Raw genomic sequence first — 22,329 nt, forward strand, 5'->3', positions numbered from 1 at the left:
CAGAGTGGGGCGGGCAGAGGGAGGGAGGGGGGGGGGGGGGGAGAATGCTCTGCTGTGGCCCCATCCCGTACACTGCTCCTAACGTGCGCTCCTCCATAACTCCGCTCAGGCAGCACTTCTCCAGGTCCCACTGAAGGAGACCAGTGATAGTGCACATGCCTGATCATGCACATTGCTCCTCACACGAACGGAGAGCATCGATTCTGAACACCGCGCTGCAGGGGAATTGTTGCTTTGGGAATTTGTTTTGTTTTTACATTGCAGGTGAGTTCGCGTCTCTGTTTTTTTCAATTATTATTTTATTTGTGTTATTGCACTGATATTGGCTGCTGGATCTGCACTGCTCACGTTGAAGTAGGCTACGAGGTGGAAATCGAAGTTTACTTGGAGTGGGGTTATTTTCACCACGTTGTTGAGGAATCGTCAAAGATCTTAGAAGCGATCAGGTATGTGATGATAATAAAGCCTTAATAAACGTGTTTGCGACGCATAGCAAACCAGTGGTCCATTTAAAACAAAAAACACACAGAGGTTGGCAGAGAGCCAATGAAATCCTCAAATAACCTTCTAGAAATGGGTTTATTGCCCCGAGTTCAGGACGCCCCAGACGTCCCCAGCAGAGCCTGACTGGAGGGGCTTCCAGCTCAACGCTCCCTCTCCCCCTCTGGTTGTCCCAATCTGTGGAGGGGACGAGCGTGTACATGACAGCCTCCCCCTTGAGTAATGGTAGGGGTAATTTAAACCACATTATCTTTACGACTATAATTATCAGGCTTTCCTCTTCATCAGAGAAGCATATCTGTCAATGCTGCATCATGACTTAGAAATTAATAGGAGACACCAATTCTCCACTTTATGTTATTAAAAAGGACCTATTGATAATCTGAGGGATTCTCCACCTACAACATGTCCAGCAGCAATATTCAAGATCCGGCTTGCAACACAGGCAGTGCCAGGTTTTAAAGTAACGCCGGTGTTATGCCTGATAAACAAACACAGCCTCAAATGAAAAGACTGTGCAGGGGATTGACCCTGTAGAGACTTGTTGGGTTTTCATTCAGCTCTGATCTGTCCAATAATTCACAGTTGGCTTGCTGCTATAGAATTTTAGCCCATGCAATGTGTGTACTGGCACCTGTGAACACGCTCAGTTGTGTGTTACCGGCGATTAAGGCGATGGCACCAATCACAAAGTGCGCGACTGTCCAACCAGAGTTCGCCAATAGGTAATGTGCTCACACAGCACACTATCAGGAGTAGAGTATACAGCCTGTCAGGATTTGACGACCGTGCTTCCTTCCCTAAGCCCCCCCACTCTCCATGCACCTCGACGAGGAATGCAGTGCTGCTGAAATGCAACACTGAGTTAACCTAAAGTTAAAGGGGAGGGAAAAAAACCTCAAATGAAGTTGCATGAAATGAGATCTACGCTCCCGGTTGCATTTTCTGGTCTTGTTTTTACTCGTCTTACGTAACAATATGCACCATATCACATCACACCACAAATGTTGAATTTCTTTGAACTCCACAGTAAGGAGCCAAACAGAGCTCACCAAAGCTATCGTATGTCTCGGTCTTTGAAACACGCCTAGAACAACTGCAAGTCATGTTTCGCACTCACCACCCCCCTCAACTACACTCACCTCACCACGTAAACATTTGGTAAAAACAATGCGTTGGCCTACTTTCATTAAGGGCAGATTTTGCCAAGCTCTGTATCAGATTTCGGCATGTTGAGTTTTCCACATAAAGCAAAGAAAAACATCCACACACACACACACACACACACGGGCTGAATCACTCACTTCAGGGCAGACTCACAGCCCTTGCTTTGTGCACAACAACTTCCCCTTGTTTCATTCTCAAATTCATTTTTTTATACATTTCATTGCTGTATGACACACACTTGTAGCAAACGATGTGCACAATGAAACCAGTTCTTGTCACACCATCATCTCTGGTGTCATTCACAGCAAACGAGGCAACGGGATAGAGTTTCATTCATGCAGGTAGCAAAGGGTAACACACCAGTACGCCCCGAGCCATTAAGGCAGGGGTCTCAAACTCGCGGCCCGGGGGCCAATTGAGGCCCGCGGGATGATATTTTGTGGCCCCCTACTTGACATCAAAGTCTGATGTTGGTGCGGCCCGCGCATTCTGTCAAACGCACATTTTTGCTGAGTGGCTTGCCACGCTATTTTATCACTTGTGATAGGGTGACCAGATGTCCCGGTTTTGCCGGGACAGTCCCAATTTTGAGTTGCGTGTCCTGAGTCCCGACAAAAGCCAAAGGACGCTAAAATGTCCCGGTTTACACCAACCACTATGAAATGTCCGCTGTTGTCAGCGATTACATAGCCAACGTGATCTAATAATAGCCCGATCATTAGCTTAGACTGGGTCAGTTGTGCTCCTTTTTTCTGTGGAATAATTGATGCGGCCCAGCCTGACCCAGACTCTACCTCCAGCGGCCCCCAGGTAGGTTGAGTTTGAGACCCCTGCATTAAAGTGTCTGGGGTACAGCACAGGTGTGTCGGGCCCTTTCCACCAGATTTACAACACAAATACAGTACGTGACCCTGCCGTCGCACCAGCGCACATCTTGAATTACGTGGATCAGCGGATGCCACTGTAGACGCCCGCACATACCGCGACAAGCGCCATCCATCTAGCGCTGCCTGAGTGCTGTGGGTTTGTCTGATGTCCGTCTTCACACGATGTTCTGACGCTCAGTTTCTTTTTTCTTTTTCTTTTTTAATCGACAGAACTGAGAGCTGTGCCCTGGCATGTCTGCTCGCCATCTATTGTGTGTTCGGAAACTTCAGACGCAGTAGATCTTTGACCGTGGAAATTGAGGCACACACGGCAACAAGCACGCACACAGACACATGCCCTTCGACATGAAAGGCGCAGCAGAGTTATGAAGTGATTGCGATCAATCTTACCTACATTGATTGCAGACGTCCTGCATCAATTGATGCAGGACGTCGGGATGGGTGTGTGTGTGTGTGTGTGTGTGTGTGTGTGTGTGTGTATGTGTCGCGGATTCCCCTTAAAAGGTGTTTGACAAGTGGTTGATGTGAGGCCTCAATTCATCCAGTCGGAGACTGCTGACTCAACCACACACACACACACACACACACACACACACACACACACACACACACACACACACACACACACACACACACACACACACACACACACACACACACACACCACACACACACACACACACACACCTTCCCGCCCGTCACCCTGCCATCTGCCACAGCTTGTTCCCATCATGGGTGCATATTGTAGTTTGGTGCAGCGGGGATTCAGCTTGTCAAAGCACACCGCTGTGGAAAAAGCGATGTCAACGCCTATGAATGTCAGTAGAAAGTGCACCAGAGGGCTTTATTACGAACGCTTTGAATGCAGCGCGTTGGAGATGGACGTGTTCACTCACCTCAGAGTGGTGGGGAAAGTGAAGCTACAGGAGTGGATCCCACTGTCGGTGGACTCAAATGATTACCAGCGGGGGGACTGTTCGGGGAGCCGGGGTACGACACATGCGGAGCGTGCAGACATGTTTTAATGAATCTCATCATCATCATCCTCGTCCTCTGATTAAATATTTCCACTTCATCTGATGGTACTACCGCCCCACCACCACCTCCACCACCTCCACCACCTCCACCACCTCCACCACCCCTCTCCCCGACATGGCCACCACAGGGCCAGACACAATGTCCCTCTCAGTGGGTGGCATGGCATTCCATTGTCCAGGGGGAGACTTCAGTCATTACCTCGCAGGCGATGAGTTCTGCCCGGGCGCCCTGGCACACACTCTGAGGCCGGCCCTTCTGACCCCCCCCTACCCACCCACCCCACCCACCCCCTGCCCCGCGCCTGGCAACACTAGCCCTCTCGAGCCGCTGCTGGGTTTGTGACGGACGTCTGGCACCAGAGGCTGAGCTCCAGTGTTCCAGTGAAAGCTCCTCTGCGTTATTACTCTCGCGGTGTCATTAAGAGGGCTTGTGGTGCGTGACATCAAGGTGTCTGTCTCCGCAGGCGCCCGGTCTGTCCGGCTTCATGTTGACACAGGCTCCTCGGTGGGGCTTCATCTCTTTGTGCGGGATCTCTCTGTTGACTGTGCACGTTTCACTGTAAGAGCTTTCTGTTTGTGTGCTGTAACTATAGCACCTCCATCGCATCTCGGCTTGAGGAACTTCCAGATGTAATAAGGAGAAAATTACAGTTCCCGGTTTCCGATGACAAGTGATGTGTCGGTTAGATGAAGCACGTTGGGTTTAACCCGATGGTCTGTTTTTTGAGATTGAGACATCAAATATTTAGATTTTGGCTTACTTTCTTGCGAAATGCTGCACATGAAGTTCAAACATGTCGTGTCTCAGATTCTATCAGATGTTTACGGCCATAAGTGTAGTGGAACAGCAAGCCAGGTCTAATAACAGTAGACACTAATGGAAATCAAGATGCACTGCATGTGAACTCATTTGATATAAAGTAATATTGGATCAGAAAACAGAAAAGCACAAGCTGATAATGTTACACGTTTGTACTTCAAAAGCACCTACTTCGTCACAATGTTAAGGTTACTTTAGCATCACTTTTGTGCCGAAGCATTTGAATTGCTTTAGGTTTTATAAGGATGCAACACAAGAGGCTCCATCAACCCAGAAGTTTCTTTCAAAACAATTGTAGAATTAAAGTGATGGCTGCAGTTTCCAACTTTCTTGAGGAACTCCTATGGCTCAATGAGAGGATGGAAGACTAAGATACAAATCGTTAGCATTATAGCATAATTGCCCAAGTCATATTTTGGCCAAATTGTAACATCTGCCCAACTCTACTCTCCATACGCTGCTGGTTTATTGTGCCTCATTGGCTATGTCTATATATTGGCTACATCTGGTCGAACGTACTGTTACAGCAAAAATAAAAAAATCCTATGTCTTTTTCAGTTTTTCAGAAAACTTTTGAAATATGACTTTGGCAATTCTGCTCTAAGGCTCTCTCTCTCTTCCTACTGTCAGGTTGAATCAGGACGTCTCCCTGATCTTCTGAACCAGCCCCCTAGCATCATGATCAGAGCACCGGTCATCGCCATCGGCCTGGGTAACGTCTCTGTTCATATCCTCACTCCCTCTCCCGCTTTCATTCTATAGCTCTCTTTGTCTCTCTCCCCCTCTTTCATTCTATAACTGACTCCCTCCCTCTCTCATTCTATAGCTCACTCCCTCTCGCTCTCCCCCTTTTTCATCCTATAGCTCACTCCCTCTCTCTCCCCCTTTCATTCTATAGCTCACACTCTCTCGCTCTCCCCCTCTTTCATCCTATAGCTCGCTCTCTCACTGACCCCTCCTTTCATTCTATAGCTCTCTCGCTCTCCCTCCCTCCCTCCCTCCTTCTTTAGCTCTCTCTCTCACTCCCTCTTTCATTCTCTCCCTCTCATCTCTTTGTCTCTCCCCCTGTCGATCTCCGGGGCTCTCTATTGTTCTCCCCCTGACCGCACAGCTCCCCACACATTACAGTGTCATGTTGTTTGGCCGGGCCACAACAAGCAAACACGTCTGAATGGTGTCCCTGTGGATAACACAGTCCCCGCTACTAATGTCTTCATAACAGGGCTGAATCCATCACTATTAGCTGCTTATTATGGTGGGCAGCGGATGCCAACCGAACACACAAAGCCTCTGCGTACAGTAAACACGCCGGCAGTCGTGTTACCTTGACTACTGTTGCATGAAGCCATCTTGTCCCCCCCCCCCCTCCAACCCCCCTTCACCCCCCACAGCTCTCCTAGTGTCTTGTGTTTGCTTGGCCAAGCCCAACGGATCGAAGAACAAGAAGCCGAAGCAAGGTACGCGCACACGCACACGCATGCACGCACACGCACACACACCCCTGTAACCCCAGGTTCACCCCTGTATTGTATTATCCACCTTCACGTCCATCCTGTATATCGCTTGAGGTGCTCCTTTCAATCAAATGCAGTTTTTAATAAAAAATGGGCCGGAATCCATAAGCCCCAGTGGATAAAGAGCATGCCAAGCATTTTCTGGTTGTTCTATAAAAATACTTTTTATATTAGATAGATGTTCGTATCACCATCTGAGACAGGGGGGGAAGGTTAGGTGTCACAACCCTGCTTTACCCACTGGACCCCCCAGGATGGTATGGTCCGTGACCCCCCCCCCCCCCCTCCCTGTCTGTCTGTCTCCAGTGGTTCCAGCCATAGAGTGTGATGTCCGAGCGGGGAAGGTCAACCTCCCAGAGTTCATAGTGAAGTGCCCCTCCCACTGCAAGGAGTCCAAGCAGCAGGTCTACGGCACGGGGGTGTTCGCCTCCATCTCCAGCATCTGCAATGCCGCCATACACAAGTATTGTGTTCGTTCTAAATCTCTATTTAAACCTGCACTATGTACGTTTTTACATAAGCGGCCTCTAGTGGCTAGAGTTGGAGCTACAGTTGGAGATGTAAATGATTTCAGAAAATCAAATATAAAACAATTTATAGAGGATATTCACTGGATGGACTGACTCGTGAATGGGCCACGTTTTATTCTTGGGAACATTTCTAGTTAGGATACTCGTTTTAATCATACCTGCCAACATTTGACTAGCAAAATCCGGGAGATTTCGGCGGCGGGGGGCGGGGCCGGTGGTGGGGAGCATGGATGACAGAGGTGGTTAGAGGTGGTGCTTCCCCGGCAGCACGGACATGTTTCAGGGACTTTAAATGTTGACGGACGTCATTTTTACCGCCGTGCCCTATATTAAAATCAACCCGACACGCTTTACAAAAAGCGTGACTATTGTCCAGGTGACTATTTGATATTGAATCATACTCTTTGGTCCATTCCGACTTAAAAGTACACATATATTTAATCTTCTTCGATGGTGCACCCGCTTCTGCCATTTTTTTTTTTTTTGCCACCCGCTTCACGACCATTTACGGAGTTTGCTCCGCCATGTTTTTTTTTTTAGCTCTGCGCTCTTGAGAAGTGACCATAGACGTGATCTGATTGGCTACAGCCTGTGCTGTCGTATTTGCTGCAAATGCATTTGATTGGCTGACGCTTGCGTTGCCTCTCATGCTTGCGTTTGATACATGTTCTGGCAACTTTAGAACATTCAACACACATTTTGATTTGATTATAAATAAAATAAGTTTGGACATCGTGAAATACGGGAGTTAACCGGGAGAAATGACAAAACGGGAGGGCGGCCGGAGATGGATCAGAAAACGGGAGAAACCCGGGAAAAACGGGAGAGTTGGCAGCTCTGGTTTTAATGGAGTAAATATTTGCAGTAGAAAAAGCACATACTGCAGGTTTAAGTTCTCATAAACGAGGTTCATGGGTTTTTCTTGCTGCGTCGTATTTTTGTGTTGGTCATGAAAGCTCTCGCTCTTCTCCCTCTCAGTGGGATCATCACCAACTCTGGGGGGAAGGTCATCGTGAAGAAGATGCCGGGGCAGAATGTATACAAGGGCAGCAACTCCAATGGACTTCGCTCTCTCTCCCTGCCCAAGTGGAGGGAGTCCTTCGTTCTCTCAGGTACCCGACAACAGGACACACAACATGTCACAAAATGACTATTAATATCTGATATTAATTCAAAACACATAATACTAACCCCAATACTAAAACAATGAATACAACTAATGTTACAATCATAATAACATGTACTCATTATACTACGATATCACTGTGCACTACGATATATACACACTTACTGTATGTTGTACATCCTAGCACTTAAAAATAGTACTTGGCATCGTGTAGCATCTTATCCTAGCTATCTTTGTTGCATACGGGGAATGGGTTAACCTAGTGATTGTTAGTGCTTGCACTTGGTTCTATGAACATCCTAACTGTACCGACAGCGATATATTGTTTTTCTTTCTTCTGACAAATGTACTTTTGACAAATTGTTATCATTGCTGTGTTTCAGTGGGGAAGCCAAAGAAAGGAGTGATCTACCCCTCCACCCTATTCTTCACACCCTCCAGACCAACCTACGTGAAAACCAGTGAGCAGTCCCACCCTTCACTTGAATGGAATTTCCCCGGAAAATATGAATAGGGGAAAAACACACCTGTGTACCTGACAGAACTCGACACATCACGTTTTGTTACAGTTCAAAAGATCACTCGTACGGCTTTGGCTCCTTGAACTCTCTCCAGGCGTGAGCAGCCATGAGCTGGTTTCCAGGAATGTGAAGAATACATGAGCGTAGCGCTGTAGCTCTATAGTGCTGCAGCTCTATAGCATCGTAGCTCTAATAGCACCGCAGCTCTAGAAAACCGTAGCTCTAGAGCACCATAGCTCCAGTGTTCCCGCTCTTGTTTCATTGATGTTTAATCTGCATCGCCCGCGCCCTCCTCCATTCGTTACAGGCCAGAAGGAAACCACGACAACGATGGCACCCGAACCCATCACGACCACAACGCCAGTCCCCACCACCACCACCACCACTCAAGCCCCCACCACCACCACCACGACCACCACCACACCCCTACCCACCACCACCAAAGCCCGCACCGCAATCCATAAGATCAGGGATGCAGGTAGGAGACAGATCTATAATGGACACACAAATGTGACCGTTATATTTGTCAGACCCACACATTTTAAATGTTATCTACACACATGTGGATTGGATCCATGTATGTGATGGGAAGGATTGCGTATTCATTTGGATGCAGAAATAACAGAAAGGATCACATGTTCTGATTATCATCTGCAAAGAGACGATCCAATAGTGCCAATCCAACCAGAATGATCCACTTCTGTCTGTTCGTCAGCTTGAGACCTAACGATTTCCCAACTGACAACTGACAACCGGCAGTCTCTCAATTATTGCTTTGGCAGCTTTGTCGTGAAACCTTCATTTGCATCGATAGAGAGGAGAAGGAGTCGGACAAATGGCCTCTAGAGCTGTTCCATTTGACCAAAGCACTCCTGAACCCTCAAATGAAAAGCTCACCGTGCCTTGTTTGTTTCTTTGTCTGTTGGTCTGGTATATTTATCTATACCCAAGACCCACATGCTAATGTATAACAAACCACATGTTCTCTCTCTTCTTCCTGACCACCTCCCATCCATCCACCTCTTTTTTCTTCGTCTTTCCCCTCCTCTTTGCGTGACTGTCTCCGTCTCTCTGTCCTACCCAGGCAGCAGCCACCCCTATTTTGCCTCGGTGGCCGCAGCTGCTAGTTCAAGTAAGTGAAGCCAGCAGAGGGCTGGTGGCTTGGTCGAGGCAGGATGCGGTGGTGCTGGCTCAGGGGGGTGAAGGGGGGGGGGGGGTGCTTTGCTTAGCTGGTGGGCCTGTTGGTGGTGGTGGTGGTGCAGGTGGTAGTGGGGTTAGCCCAGGGCAGCCACGGTGCTCGTGGGTGAGGTGAACAGCAGTAGTGCTCTCACGCTAGTCCTACGGGACTGTGGTGTGTCAGCGTCGGAAAGGCACTTGGGTTCAGTTCTTTAAAAGAATGAAACGCGTCTGAATTCATTTTATGGATGTTTTTCGGGTTAACAGATGGTGGTAGTTGTCGAGGCCTGTGTATGTTGTGTGTAAACATTACAACAAACGAGTGTATTTTCCACTTAAATTCGCCCACCTTGTGTTATTCTCGACACTGCTGTAGGGCAGACTCAGACCGGCAAGGCGACCAGTCAAGGTATGTTTACATTCTCACAGACTTTAAAAAGATCTTGGGAAACTGTTATGACTGAATATCCCGTGGTATAATAACGAACACGCCTGCGTTTCTAGTGCTCAGAGGAAGTGTCTATCCGAATAGATTCCCAGCACGTGTAAATCAAGGTAAACCCTGCTTTAATTATCCTGATGTATCACTTTCATTTATACTATGTCTGCGTTTGGATGTAGGGTTACATACATGCACACTCAACCATAACTACACAACACATAAAAATACACACACACACACACACACACTCGCACACAAACACACACACACGTGCGTGCCAACACACTCACGTGCACAACGTTGAACAACACACATCTAGAATACATATTTACACATGTACTCACGCTGCCCTGTTCTCGCCGGGCCAAACTCTTTAGACTCTGCATGCTGTCTCTGTTGCCTGCTGCTGCACAGCGCCATTACTTTGACAACACCGCGCCATTACTTTGACAACACCGCTATAGCCAAGGGACCAGAAGGCTCCAGCAGAGCCTGTTTTGTTTCAACGTATTTTGTTATCTCTAAAAGGAGAATCCTTTGAAATCTTAGTATTCAACATGATGGAAGGACGAGCGGAGGTTTACGTTGTCAATCTAGAAATGAACTGTTGGAGGAAGGGAGCATCAAATGTACGTTGTTTATCTTAGTTTCTCTAATCTTTCCACCACAACACCACAAATTAAAGGGGTGATATTATGCCATCAGGTGTGAGTGTGATCAGCCATTACAAGCCGTTTGAAAGTCCGCCCAGCTGTAGGATGGATAGCCGTGCAACATTGGCCACAGTCAACTTGGGAGGCTGGTAGACTGATCTATCCAGCATACATCTAGGTGGAAACACTAAAACACAGGAAAAGGCAGACTTTCAAACCGATGTAATGGCAAACCAAACTCGCACCTGGTGGCATAATATCACACCTTTAAATCATGTTCTCAGCACCTTTGTGTGGATAGTGTTGTTCAGCCGGTCTTTGGCAAAGAGTAAGCCGTCTTCTACAACTGCAGCTCTATGCTACTAACACCTTGTACTCTGCTTGTCGCACGCCATTCATACAGACGCGTTGTTTACCAGCATCACGGTCACTGTGTGGGATGACCTCCTCTGTTTATTACCTTGCTGTCTCACGATGTGCTGTCATTGTGCTGTCATTGTGTTGCTTTGTGTTGTATTGTGTTGGAGTGCATTGTGTTACATCTCTCTTGGGGTCGCAGGTCTGCGCAGACCTGAGGCGGGGGCAGGGTCCACCATTCGAAGGCAGCCCATCGCTCCAGTTGGCACAGGTTAATCTTTGATATGCACTCACACACAAGCATGCAACACACACACACACACACACACACACACACACACACACACACACAGAGACTGAAAAATATGAATCACACACATTTAGGTTAAGTATGGCCATAAAGTGATGTACACGCTCTGAAAGACAAACATGTGACGCGTGTGTGGATTTCTGTTTGCAATACAGGCCCATTCACACGCACATGACCGTCAGGGCCCGGGAGTTGTGGGTCTCGCGGCCCCCCCGGACAAACACAACCCAACAAGTGCTCACTCAGACATGTATGCACGAGAACCGACTAATTACCCACATGCCGCTGCTAGGAAGTACACATGCACACCAATACTAAACATGTAAACAAACACAGAGACCAATACTAACATGCAGACACACGCACAGGCCAGTACTAATTTGTACATATGTTAACACACAAACATACAAGTACTAACCCGTACACATGTTCACAAACAGAGCGGTAATAACATTCACACACACACACACACACACACACACACACACACACACACACACACACACACACACACACACACACACACACACACACACACACACACACACACACACACACACACACACACACACACACACACACACACCAGGTCAAGGTCAATAGCGGCAGGCAGCCGGGCCGCAGATGCTTGTTTTACTGGGAGAGAGTGAAAGCAGAGATCCAGGAGCCCTCCGGGGTTTGACCTCTGACCCCTCCTGGCTCCTGGCCGTCACCGTGATCTTGTGATCTCCATCCACTCATGGCATTCCTCCCCAAAGCCTCTGCAGGTTCACACACACCACCCATCGCCCCTCGTCGTATTCCTGTATTCATATTCCGACCACTACGATGAAAATAACTACAGTATGTTTCAGGACCTGCGAATACACCGCGGTGTGTGATGTGAAATCAAACCGCCGTTGGAAAAACTTTTGATTGCTGGGGTAAATGGTGAAGCAGTGGGCCATTGCATTTAGACTCTGCCCCAACTTCATCTCTCTCTCTCTCTCCTCTCTCTCTCTCTCTCTCTCTCTCTCTCTCTCTCTCCCTCTCTCTCTCTCTCTCTCTCTCTCTCTCTCCTCTCTCTCTCTCTCTCTCTCTCTCTCTCTCTCTCTCTCTCTCTCTCTCTCTCTCTCTCTCTCTCTCTCTCAGCCTTTAACAGGGTGCAGCCGGCCCCAGCAGCAGAGAGGATCCCCAGCGCTGGCCAGGCCAACCCCGGTAAGAACCAGCAGGCTCTGGCTGGGGGAATACTATAAACAGTGTAGGAGGATGTGAAGCGGAGGGAGCATGACCTGCTGCACCCCAAACACAGACCCTCGACTCATCAACCCTCGGCTCATCAACCAGGTTCAAAGTACATGATTATCGAGAATTCACCAGAACAAATCTCTGTCTGAGGCTGAGGTTAATCGGTGGAGCAGCCTGAGAGGGCAAACATGTGAGCTGTGATTGAAGCATCAGCGAAACACAGGACCTGAGATGGCTCAAAGATGAACCAGACTCGTGAGTGTTGGGACACATCACAGCTAGTTAGTGAGTCAGTAGGTCAGTTAGTCAGTTGACCCAACAGGGAAATCATTTCCCCGAAAACACGAGGAGAGACAAAACTACACACTAACACACATCACACAACTTCAAACAGTTACACCACACACGGTGATACACAGCAGTACACAAAAGTGACAACAACATCAGACGGTAACACCACACACGGTATTACACAGGGGCGCACACTAGAATAGTGACAGGCAAAATCACCACAAGACCTGAGAGTCATGGTTCTCTCTGCGGGTCTCCGCCGGCTCGCTGAGCATCGGTGAACTCGGAGTACAGTTGGCTGCCCCCTCCTCAGATAAGAGCAGGCTGAGTAATGAACTGTTGTCAGTGCTGCGATACCAATCTGGCGACCTGATCTCATTCGCTCCGGCCCTCGGTGGCTCTGGCCCTCGTCGGCTCTGGCCCTCGTCCCTCTGCTCGTAAATGCTCCGAAACATGGAGCGAGATGAAAGACGAAGCACCACGCAGTCCTGTGTTGTTACCAGAGGGAGGGAGGTAGGGGAGGGAGGGAGGGGGAGAGAGGGAGGGGGAGAGAGGGAGGGAGAGGGAGAAGTGAGGGTGAGGTGGAATGGAGGGAGAGAGGGAAGGATAGAGAGGGTGAGGTGGGAGGGTGGGGGAGAAAGAGGGAGGGAGGGAGGGAGAGAGGGAGAGAATGAAAAGAGGTTGAGGTTTGGAGGGAGGGAGGGAGGGAGGGAAGAGAGCGAAGGCTAGAGAGGGAGAGAAAGAGGGAGGGAGGGAGTGAGAGAGGGAGAGAAGGACAGAGGTTGAGGTTCAGAGGGAGGGAGGGAGAGAGAGGGAAGTCTAGAGAGGGTGAGGTGGGAGGGAGGGAGAGAGGGAGGGAAGGAAAGAGAGCAAAGGCTAGAGAGGGAGAGAAAGAGGGAGGGAGAGAAGGACAGAGGTTGAGGTTCAAATGGAGGGAGGGAGAGGGAGGGAAGACTAGAGAGGGTGAGGTGGGAGAGAAAGAGGAAAGGATAGAGAGGTAGAGGTGAGAGGGAGGGAAGGATAGGGAGGGTGAGGGAGGGAGACAAAGATTGCAATCCATGCATCTTTTCTAGAACAGCAGTCTAACCCTCTGATCCGCCTTCCAAGGAATGTTGGAAGGCTGGTCTTGTTGTTTGTGAAACACAAAAACCATGGTTGTCTAAAATAGGTTTGGGATGCCAAAGATACCAGAATCCTTTCAGCCCCGTTACTTATCAACAGTTGGGGTTTCCCCCCCCCCCCCCCAAGTGGAACCTATGATCCGAGTTCCATTCCATTCCACCATGAGGCCCTCAATATCCCCTTGGTAACCACAACAATAAGAGAATAGTATCCCCTTATTAAAGGGTCATCAAGTGGGTTCTGCAACATGGAAGCCATGGGCTGATCCAGTTTGAAACCGTCTTACCCAAAAGGTGTACAGAGGCCTCCTGGTACCCTTGTGGTCGCAACAATCACAGACAAAAGAAAAAGTGGAGATTAACCGGGTGTGTGTTGAAGGTAATCCTCTAACACCCCCAGGTTCAGGTCGAATTAAACCCCACTGTCTGCTGCTCTCTGGATGGGCTCTCGACCAGCGCCAAACTGCCCTAATCTATGCACCGGCCGAGTATACTGTCCCTGGGTTGACACCAGCGCTACAACAATACTCCCACGCTCCACAGTCTCCCCGAGCGGCTCATGGCCGGTCAACAGAGACCCTGCACTGTGTGGCTCCACTCATACGGGAGCCTGGAGCCCAGGGCTGTATGCTTAACAAGCTCCACGTCCACCCTAAACAGAGAGGTTAATTAACGTGTGTCGCTGCGGGTCAGCTAAAGCCGGCCGCTAAAGTGTAGGGTGCTGCTACCGTGTATTTGTTTGGACCGTTTTAGGTCAACAGGTATTCCGTCGTCTCCTACGTCTTAAGCAACCAGGCCGACGCTCGACACTAAAGTGGGTTTTCCGTCACTGACTGACTGACTGACTGACTGACTGACTGTCTCTCCGAGCGCCTGCGCCGCCCAGAGCCTGAATGCGTGCCCCTGAGCAAACAAAAAGGCAGACAGCAGTGTTGGGATTCCTGTGCGTTTGGGGTTATCTTTCTGCCCCGAAGGTAGGAACAACAGGAGCCGGCGCGCAATTACTGAATTGAAAGCAGGCTGCAGTCCGCGGCCTCAATGCGCGTCTCCTGCTGATCGGTGAGACCGGGGGTCGTGCACAATGTGTTTATCCCCAGCGTGGAGACCCTGACAGAGTCTCCACCCTGGGGATAAACACATTGTGCACGACCCCCGGGCCCACCGACGTGACCGCTCCTGTGGAGATCCCAGATAGGCCGGCTCTGTTGAGTGACAGCCGCTGATGCCTGTAAACGAAACCAGGCTCTCTTCTCTGTCTTCTTCCTGCACAGCTTTGCCGCGACGGGATTGGCCGCCACCCCCCTTCGCACGTCCCGATTGGTTCCCCGGCGCCCGACGACCGGCAGGTATCACGTCACAGAGGGCGGACTGTCCACCTTCATCATTTAACCCTGCTTAAATCTCCTCTAATCATGTGGACAGGTTAATAGTCTAAAGGTGACCTCGTGTTGAGGTGAACAAACGATAGTTCAGTGCAGCATTGGTTATGTTTCTCCTAGGATTTAGGAGGGTATAAAACATTGTTGCTAGAAGTCACAGTCCCGATCCGGCTTTAATTAGTGATCAGCAGCGAAGCACAACCCCTTCCCTTGCTGATTGGTCGACCCTCTCCCCTCACTGTCCAATCAGACGTCAGCTACGTGGCTCCCGACTCTGGCTACAGCTGGGGCGAGACGGACACACCTGAGGCTGCACGTAAGTCAACACCAACCTACTGTCCTACACCTCCCTCCCTCCCAACCCCAACCTCCCTCCCTCCCTCCCTCCTTCCCTCCCCATCTCTCCCCCTGTCCCAGGAGCATGCCCCCCTCACCCCCCATCCCTGCACCCTTGACCCCCTCCATGGATATCTGCTTCTGATACATGTCTGAATGTAAACAAAGTTGAACCTGGTATCCAATGATTGGCTCCGCTCTTTCAGTGTGTAAGTGTGTCCATATGACAGGCCTGGCTCTCGGCGCTGGGGGGTTGGCTAGGGGGGGGGGGGGGGGGGCTCTGTATGCCTGCCATATGGAAAGGCTCTCCTCCCTGTAATGTATGCCACAGCCGGGATGATACAGCTGGGTTTATTGTTTACGCATGTCAATAAAGACGCCGCTAGCGGTTTAGTAGGCACGTTGGGAATTCCTTTCATTGGTATGGGATTGGTTAGATGTATATAAATTGTATAAGAGAAGACCACATCCCAACCATGAAAATGTGTGGGTTTTTCTTTTCACGGGCAAACTGTTGGGACTACTAATGGGGCTTCACGCCATCCTCTTCTAGCTCGTCAATACAGGCCTGACTTGTCAGAGTATGAGCGCTGGTTTTATAACTATGGACCTTACCGTAAGTGACTTTCTATTTCATTTACTTGGAACTAACAAACGTCTAGGGGATGGGTTGTTTTGATGCTGTCCTGACACACACACACACGCACACACTCACTGACACTCACTGACACTCTTGTTTACTGCTGTGCCTTTAGTATTTCAATACAGTTTGTTGTTATGTTTGAAGCTTTTATTGTTCCATGTGAATGCATCATTTTAAGGTCCCTCGAAGGTGAGATCGATGTTATTTTAAACTTAAGTAGGTTTCATTTCCCATGTAAACTTACCCTCCTTCTTTCTCTCCATCATAACATAACAACACCATTAAGCACGAACCAAGCCATGTAAATAACATCACGAATGAAGAACCACCACACAACATTTATCTAGTTCCTTAGAACACTACGACCAAGAACAACAGTAACTCTTCACATAGAACTTCTAACCTGTGAGACAGCGCCACTCATGGTGAAACACTGTCATTGCAACTGCACTTCATGTTCAGAGACTGCACCAGAGGACACCCGTTGCTATGGTTCTTAAGGCAAGGAACATGACGCTGATTGGGGCTGAAGTTTTATTGCAGTGTTTGGTCACTCATTTAAAATCACAAGCGTCACAGCAGAACACACAAACGACTCTGTTAACAAATCATAAAGACACCACAAAGCCCTCTTTTAAGTGTGGGCCTGCAAGTCGTCTTGATGCTGCACTCGATTTCATTCGACGCGACCATGTGTCCTGCAAATGGAAGACATTCAGAGTTCAACGTTGATCTTCTGCCAATGTCCAGATGAGTGTACGTGGTTTTGACGGTTTTCTTTATGTTCAGCACCCCGCGCCCCTGACTCAGAAGGCATTCGCAAACCAGCGGTAGACGCAACCCACACCCGAGGTGAGCCGCCGGTGCTGTTATTACCACCAGCCCTCCTCCTGCTGTGCTGCTTCTGAGAGGAAGCCGTGATTCTCTTCTGTATAATTAAGCAGAAGGCGATGGGCCTCTTGTTTGGTTGAATAACCGGTTTTGATTTTAAGCGCCTGTTCCATTTTTGGAGAACAAGCACCCCTCATATTGTTGGTCTACTTTGTGAAGCTGGGTGATATTTGTATGAGTCTACTTAATGTTATAAGCTTCGACGTTTAGGTTTGTCGCCATGAAATGATGACATTTACACACAAAGCTACAGCTTGTATCACCCAATAGCTAATTAAAAACACAGCGTGTCCGTCCCCCAAAAAGAGACCCCCACTTCAGTTCCAAAACACAACACCAAAACAAGGAGCACAAAACACAGACACCTTTTAGTAGCATACAACAGAACTGAAAGACTAACTAACCAACACATGCTTCAACAATGTGCACCATCTGGGACACTACAATATAATCCAAAAGGAAAGATCTCACCTGGTGTACAGGATAGTTGGGCCTTCCAGGCCTGGGACCATCCGGTATGGTGTGTGTCTTGAGTCACTTCCAAATAGTCTCCAGTTCTACACTCTAATGGCGGAATGAAACGTCAGCAGCAAGCTAAAGCAGAGCTGTTCCAGTCGCCTGCATTTCTTCATGGCCCACCACCCACCAGAGCCCAAAATACCTGATCTCCTTTGTGTACTTCCTGGTCCCATCTGCCCCTCCCACTGTTCGAATTTCCCTCCATTCTCTATTACCTGGCTGTAGCTCCGCCCCCAAAACCACTTCACTCCCAAACTCAATGGCAGTGCCTCTACAGGTTATGCAGTGTGATGCGTGTGTCATCCATAAAGAAATAGGCTTAACCGTGCATGGGTTACTTACTGTTTGAACCATATCCACACATAACCAGCAGGCGTGTGTGTATGTGCCTTTCCTGTGCTAATATTGTGCTTCCCTCCATTCAGTGGAGCCGGTGGATTCCTGGAGGCCAGACACTCCCTTGTATGAATCAGGTGAGATGAGACGCCTGGCTCCTTTGCGACTGTTTCCCAGGCTCTAGTTAAAGCCTCGGATTTTACGGTTCGGTCCGAAGAAAATATCCCAAAAAAATTGAAACCCAAACAAGGTCATGTCGTTGATCCCTTGGTTTTGTCTTGTAATGGCACCTCAGGCATGCTGTGTTTTGGGGTTTATGAGGACGCAGAGAGGGCATGGCGAGATCAAAAGGGAAAAGTGATTTTCTTCCGACCTTAAGCTCAGCGCAGGATTCCTGGTTATTTGTTCTGCTTAGTCAGTGGCCAATTCAGTCCGCAAAAACATCCACCCGGCCCATTTGGCTTCTGACAATCACAGGCTGTAAAGGAGTGTCTAAACTGGGCGCTCCACTGGTTATTCTAACGGTGCGCTGGATGAGAATACTCTTCTGGTAAGTCTTGATATCCACCACTTTAGAGGCAACTGGGTTTTCGTTTCCACCATCAATGTGGGAACATAAAATGTGAATGGTACTGTACCAAGTATAAAACTGGCAACCACTGAAATAAAAGTTAACAGAAAGAAAAATAATATTTAATTTGTACCTCAATTTTAGTACTTTATTTTTATCCATAAAGCATTTTTCTTGCGAATATAAAAGCATAAACAAGTGAACCATGTAAAGACATTTGAGGTAAGTATACATACGTGTTGATCCTACTGCTGCATCTGTATACAAGAGAACCCTTCCTGATTCCCTGACACGACCCTGATTTGACCTCCAGGCTTCAACACCCGGGAGCAAGACCCCATCCCCAGAGCCCCAGAACCCGTGTCCCAGGGAGACCCAAGTAGGTCCCGTACCTCCAGCAACCAACCAGAACCTCTCACACACACACACACACACACACACACACACACACACACACACACACACACACACACACACACACACACACACACACACACACACACACACACACACACACACACACACACACACACACACACCAACACACCAGACCCGCCCCCCTCCCATGCTCACTGAGACCCCCCCCCCCCCCTCCCCTCTGCAGACTGCAAGGTGGACCTGGCCTTCCTAATGGATGGCAGCTGGAGCATCGGGAAGCGACGCTTCAAGATCCAGAAGGACTTCCTGGCGGAGGTGGCCCAGGTCATCAACCTGGGGGTGGCAGGGCCCATGATGGGGGTCATCCAATACGGGTAACCAACGCGCTATACTGTAGTGTTTAACTTCTGCTTGTTGGTCCGCTTTACGGTTAGTGTATGTTAACTAACTGTTTAACGTTAGGTACTGAGGTGACAAGCATTGTCATAGTATTAGCATAGGGGTTAGGGCGAGGGTTAAGGTTCGTGTTAGTGGGTTTAGGGTTAACCCTAACCCTATTAAATATTGTATTAATTAATACTTTGGTTAACATGAACACATTGACCTTAGTTAACTTGTACACCAGTAGTAAACATGAACACCATTCGTAAATTAATACTAGGCATTAGTTAACTGTTAGTTAATTGTCAGTTAATTTGCATTGCTGCATCAACTAATGGTTATAAATTGCTTAATCAATGCTATTGCAATGTGTTGCCTTTTTGTTTTATAATTTCTCTGCGTCTAATAGCGCAAACTCACTGAGGTGAATGCGGTGACAATAGGTTTGTGTCGTTTCTCTCGCCTCGTCCCTCAGAGATGACCCGGTGACAGAGATCAGCCTGAAGTCCTTCTCCAACTCCCGGGACGTGAAGGCGGCCGTGGATAAGATTGCCCAGAAGGGAGGCCTCTCCAACGTGGGTAAGCGATCGAGCTGCCCTGAGGAACGCCACATGAAGGCTTTTTGCAAACGGCTGAAAGTGTGAAAGTGGAAAGCGAGGCGATTATCATGTTTTTACCCACTCGTCACTCACTCAATCTCCACTCACATGTTCTCATGCGAGGACGGAATTATGTCTAAATTTGTTGCGAGGCGCTGCTAAATTACAGCCTAGCTATTGTAAGCAGTGGTTTTCGCCTGGTCTAACCAAAACGCATATCTTGGCTTTACCAGCCCAGGGGGTCAGCTTTCAAACTGTAAGTGGTGTTTTTCTGCCTCTCTCTGGCGTCAGCTTTTATTCATTGGACTTTGTGCCCGTGTCCTAAATGCAGAAGCCTGAAGCAAACAGAGTTCTTTATTTCTGCGCCGATGTCCCTACTAATCAGACGACAATTCCAGTAGTTGTGTTTCGAGTCATACTTGATGACAGATATTTCCCTCTCAGATGGACCCTGCAACTATTCCTTCAGGCTCATAATAAGAGCCTATTGAATGTGTTCCATATAGATCTCAGATAGACTAAGGACAGACTCCACGTCTAAGATCGTATATAATTTAGCTTTGAGCACGGTAAACAATGTTAACCTGTCCCAGATGTTTCACTTTGAGCATCAGGCTTATCATCTCCACACCAAACCAAAGCCTGCCCCGACAGACATCCCCTGAGGTGTTGGTACTCCAGGAACGGCTTTGACCGCGCCGCTCTGCTGCCCCCTTGTGTCTCCCCAGGGAAGGCCCTCTCCTTCGTCAACAGGCAGTACTTCAGCGACAGCAACGGTAACCGGGGGGCGGCGCCCAACGTGGTGGTGGTGCTGGTGGACGGTTGGCCCACGGACAAGGTGGAGGAGGCCTCGCGCCTGGCCCGCGAGTCCGGCATCAACATCTTCTTCGTCACCATCGAGGGCCCCGACGAGAACGAGAAGCTGAACGTGGTCGAGGCCAACTTTGTGGATAAGGTACTCTCTTCCTCACTAGGTTTAGAACTCTTCCTCAAGGAGTTTAAAACCCTTCCTCACTGAGTTCAGAACCCTTCCTCACCTTGTTTAGTCAGAAAGTTTCCTCACTTGGTTCAAAACCCTTCCTCACTGGGTTTAGAAAGAACTCTTCCTCAGGGAGTTTAAAACTCTTCCGCACTGGGTTTAGTAAAAATTCTAAACCCAGGGGTTAAGATCTCTCCACTTGGTTTAGAACTCTTCTCCGCTGGGTTTAGAACTCTTCACTTTGTTTTAAAAGGAGTTCTGAGACTGGGATTCAAAGATCCACATCCAGACCTAATCACATGCTCACCAATGTCCATCCGAGCTCACCGTGTGTCCCCAGCGGCCTCAATCAGCAACGTCTCCCCCTGCAGGCGGTGTGTCGCACCAACGGCTTCTACTCCCTGCCCGTGTCCAGCTGGTTCGCCCTGCGCAAGGCCGTGCAGCCGCTGGTGAAGCGCGTGTGCGACACCGACCGCCTCATGTGCAGCAAGACCTGCCTGAACGCCAACGACATCGCCTTCGTCATCGACGGCTCCAGCAGCGTGGGCACGGGCAACTTCCGCACCGTGCTGCAGTTCGTGGCCAACGTCACGCGGGAGTTCGAGATCTCCGACACGGACACGCGCGTCGGCGCCGTGCAGTACACCTACGAGCAGCGGCTGGAGTTCGGCTTCGGCCAGCACAACAACAAGGCGGATCTGCTGAACGCCATCAAGCGCGTCAACTACTGGAGCGGCGGCACCAGCACGGGCGCCGCCATCACCTACGCCGCCGACCAGCTCTTCAGCAAGTCCAAGCCCAACAAGCGCAAGATCATGATCGTCATCACCGACGGGCGGAGCTACGACGACGTCAGGGCGCCGGCGCTGGCCGTCCACCGCACAGGTGTGGGGGGGTGGAGCAGGGGGGGGGTAAAGTACACGACTTTGACAAGACTGACCCGACCTCGATCCGGTAGCAAGCGTGACGTTGTCTCGTCACTGGCATGATGATGACCGGTAGTTAGCCGACGGACACGCATGCTAACCCTGTCCGAAGGCCCCCCTTGCTTCATCGCCTGTGTGTGTGAGTTCACACAGAGGTGCGGGGTGGCGGTGAGCGTCTGCATGTGACATCAGCAGGGCGATGTGAGGCCTGTTCATAACCCGCCCTCTCTCTCTCTCTCTCGCCCTCTCTTTCCCTCATTCTGTCTCTGGCCCTCTCTTTCTCTCTCTCACCATCTCTCATTCTCTCTCTCACCTTCTCGCTCTCTCACCGTCCCTCTCCTCTCTCTCTCTCCTCACCCTCCCACCCACCCTCCCTTTCTCTCTACTTCTCTCTCCCCCATCTCTCTCTCCTCACCCTCCCTCCTAACCTCTCTCTCTCTCTCTCTCTCTCTCTCTCCCTCCCCCTCCCTCCAGGTGTTATTGCCTACTCCATCGGCATCGCGTGGGCCGCCCAGGACGAGCTGGAGTACATCGCCACCGACCCAGACAAAGAGCACTCCTTCTTCGTGGACGAGTTCGACAGCTTGTACAAGTTTGTGCCCAAGATCATCAACAACATCTGCCAGGAATTCAACTCGCAGCCACGGAACTGAAGCATGGCGGGACGGGGGCCTGGGGGGGAGGGAAGGGGGGAGACCGCCCTTACCAGGT

General features: G+C 49.5%; 1 protein-coding gene and 1 long non-coding RNA gene across 5 annotated transcripts; one reads left to right on the forward strand and one right to left on the reverse strand.

Moving 5' to 3' along the window:
* Positions 1-93: 93 nt before the first annotated feature.
* vit (vitrin) lies at positions 94-22,276 on the forward strand. Of its 4 annotated transcripts, XM_056609801.1 has the most exons (23): positions 94-264; positions 5,043-5,124; positions 5,804-5,869; positions 6,233-6,389; positions 7,435-7,568; positions 7,966-8,043; positions 8,411-8,581; positions 9,188-9,235; positions 9,656-9,688; positions 9,784-9,834; positions 10,934-11,002; positions 12,173-12,238; positions 14,952-15,026; positions 15,310-15,375; positions 15,949-16,011; positions 16,828-16,890; positions 17,874-17,921; positions 18,669-18,734; positions 18,960-19,107; positions 19,590-19,693; positions 20,442-20,668; positions 21,064-21,577; positions 22,093-22,276. In XM_056609801.1, exons 2-23 carry the CDS (start codon positions 5,091-5,093, stop codon positions 22,269-22,271), a joined length of 2,460 nt encoding a protein of 819 aa, XP_056465776.1. In that variant the 5' UTR covers positions 94-264; positions 5,043-5,090; the 3' UTR covers positions 22,272-22,276. The 4 variants fall into 4 exon arrangements, with proteins under 4 accessions (XP_056465776.1, XP_056465778.1, XP_056465779.1 ...); XM_056609803.1 differs by lacking the exon at positions 15,949-16,011; XM_056609804.1 differs by lacking the exons at positions 9,656-9,688; positions 9,784-9,834.
* On the reverse strand, positions 16,386-17,644 carry LOC130404865 (uncharacterized). Its single transcript, XR_008904274.1, has 3 exons — positions 17,591-17,644; positions 17,401-17,493; positions 16,386-16,736 (listed from the first exon to the last, which is right to left on the reverse strand). It is a non-coding gene; the product is annotated as an uncharacterized LOC130404865 (long non-coding RNA).
* Positions 22,277-22,329: the final 53 nt, after the last annotated feature.

Source organism: Gadus chalcogrammus, chromosome 15 (genome assembly GCF_026213295.1).
Source record: "Gadus chalcogrammus isolate NIFS_2021 chromosome 15, NIFS_Gcha_1.0, whole genome shotgun sequence".
Lineage (NCBI taxonomy): Eukaryota > Metazoa > Chordata > Actinopteri > Gadiformes > Gadidae > Gadus > Gadus chalcogrammus.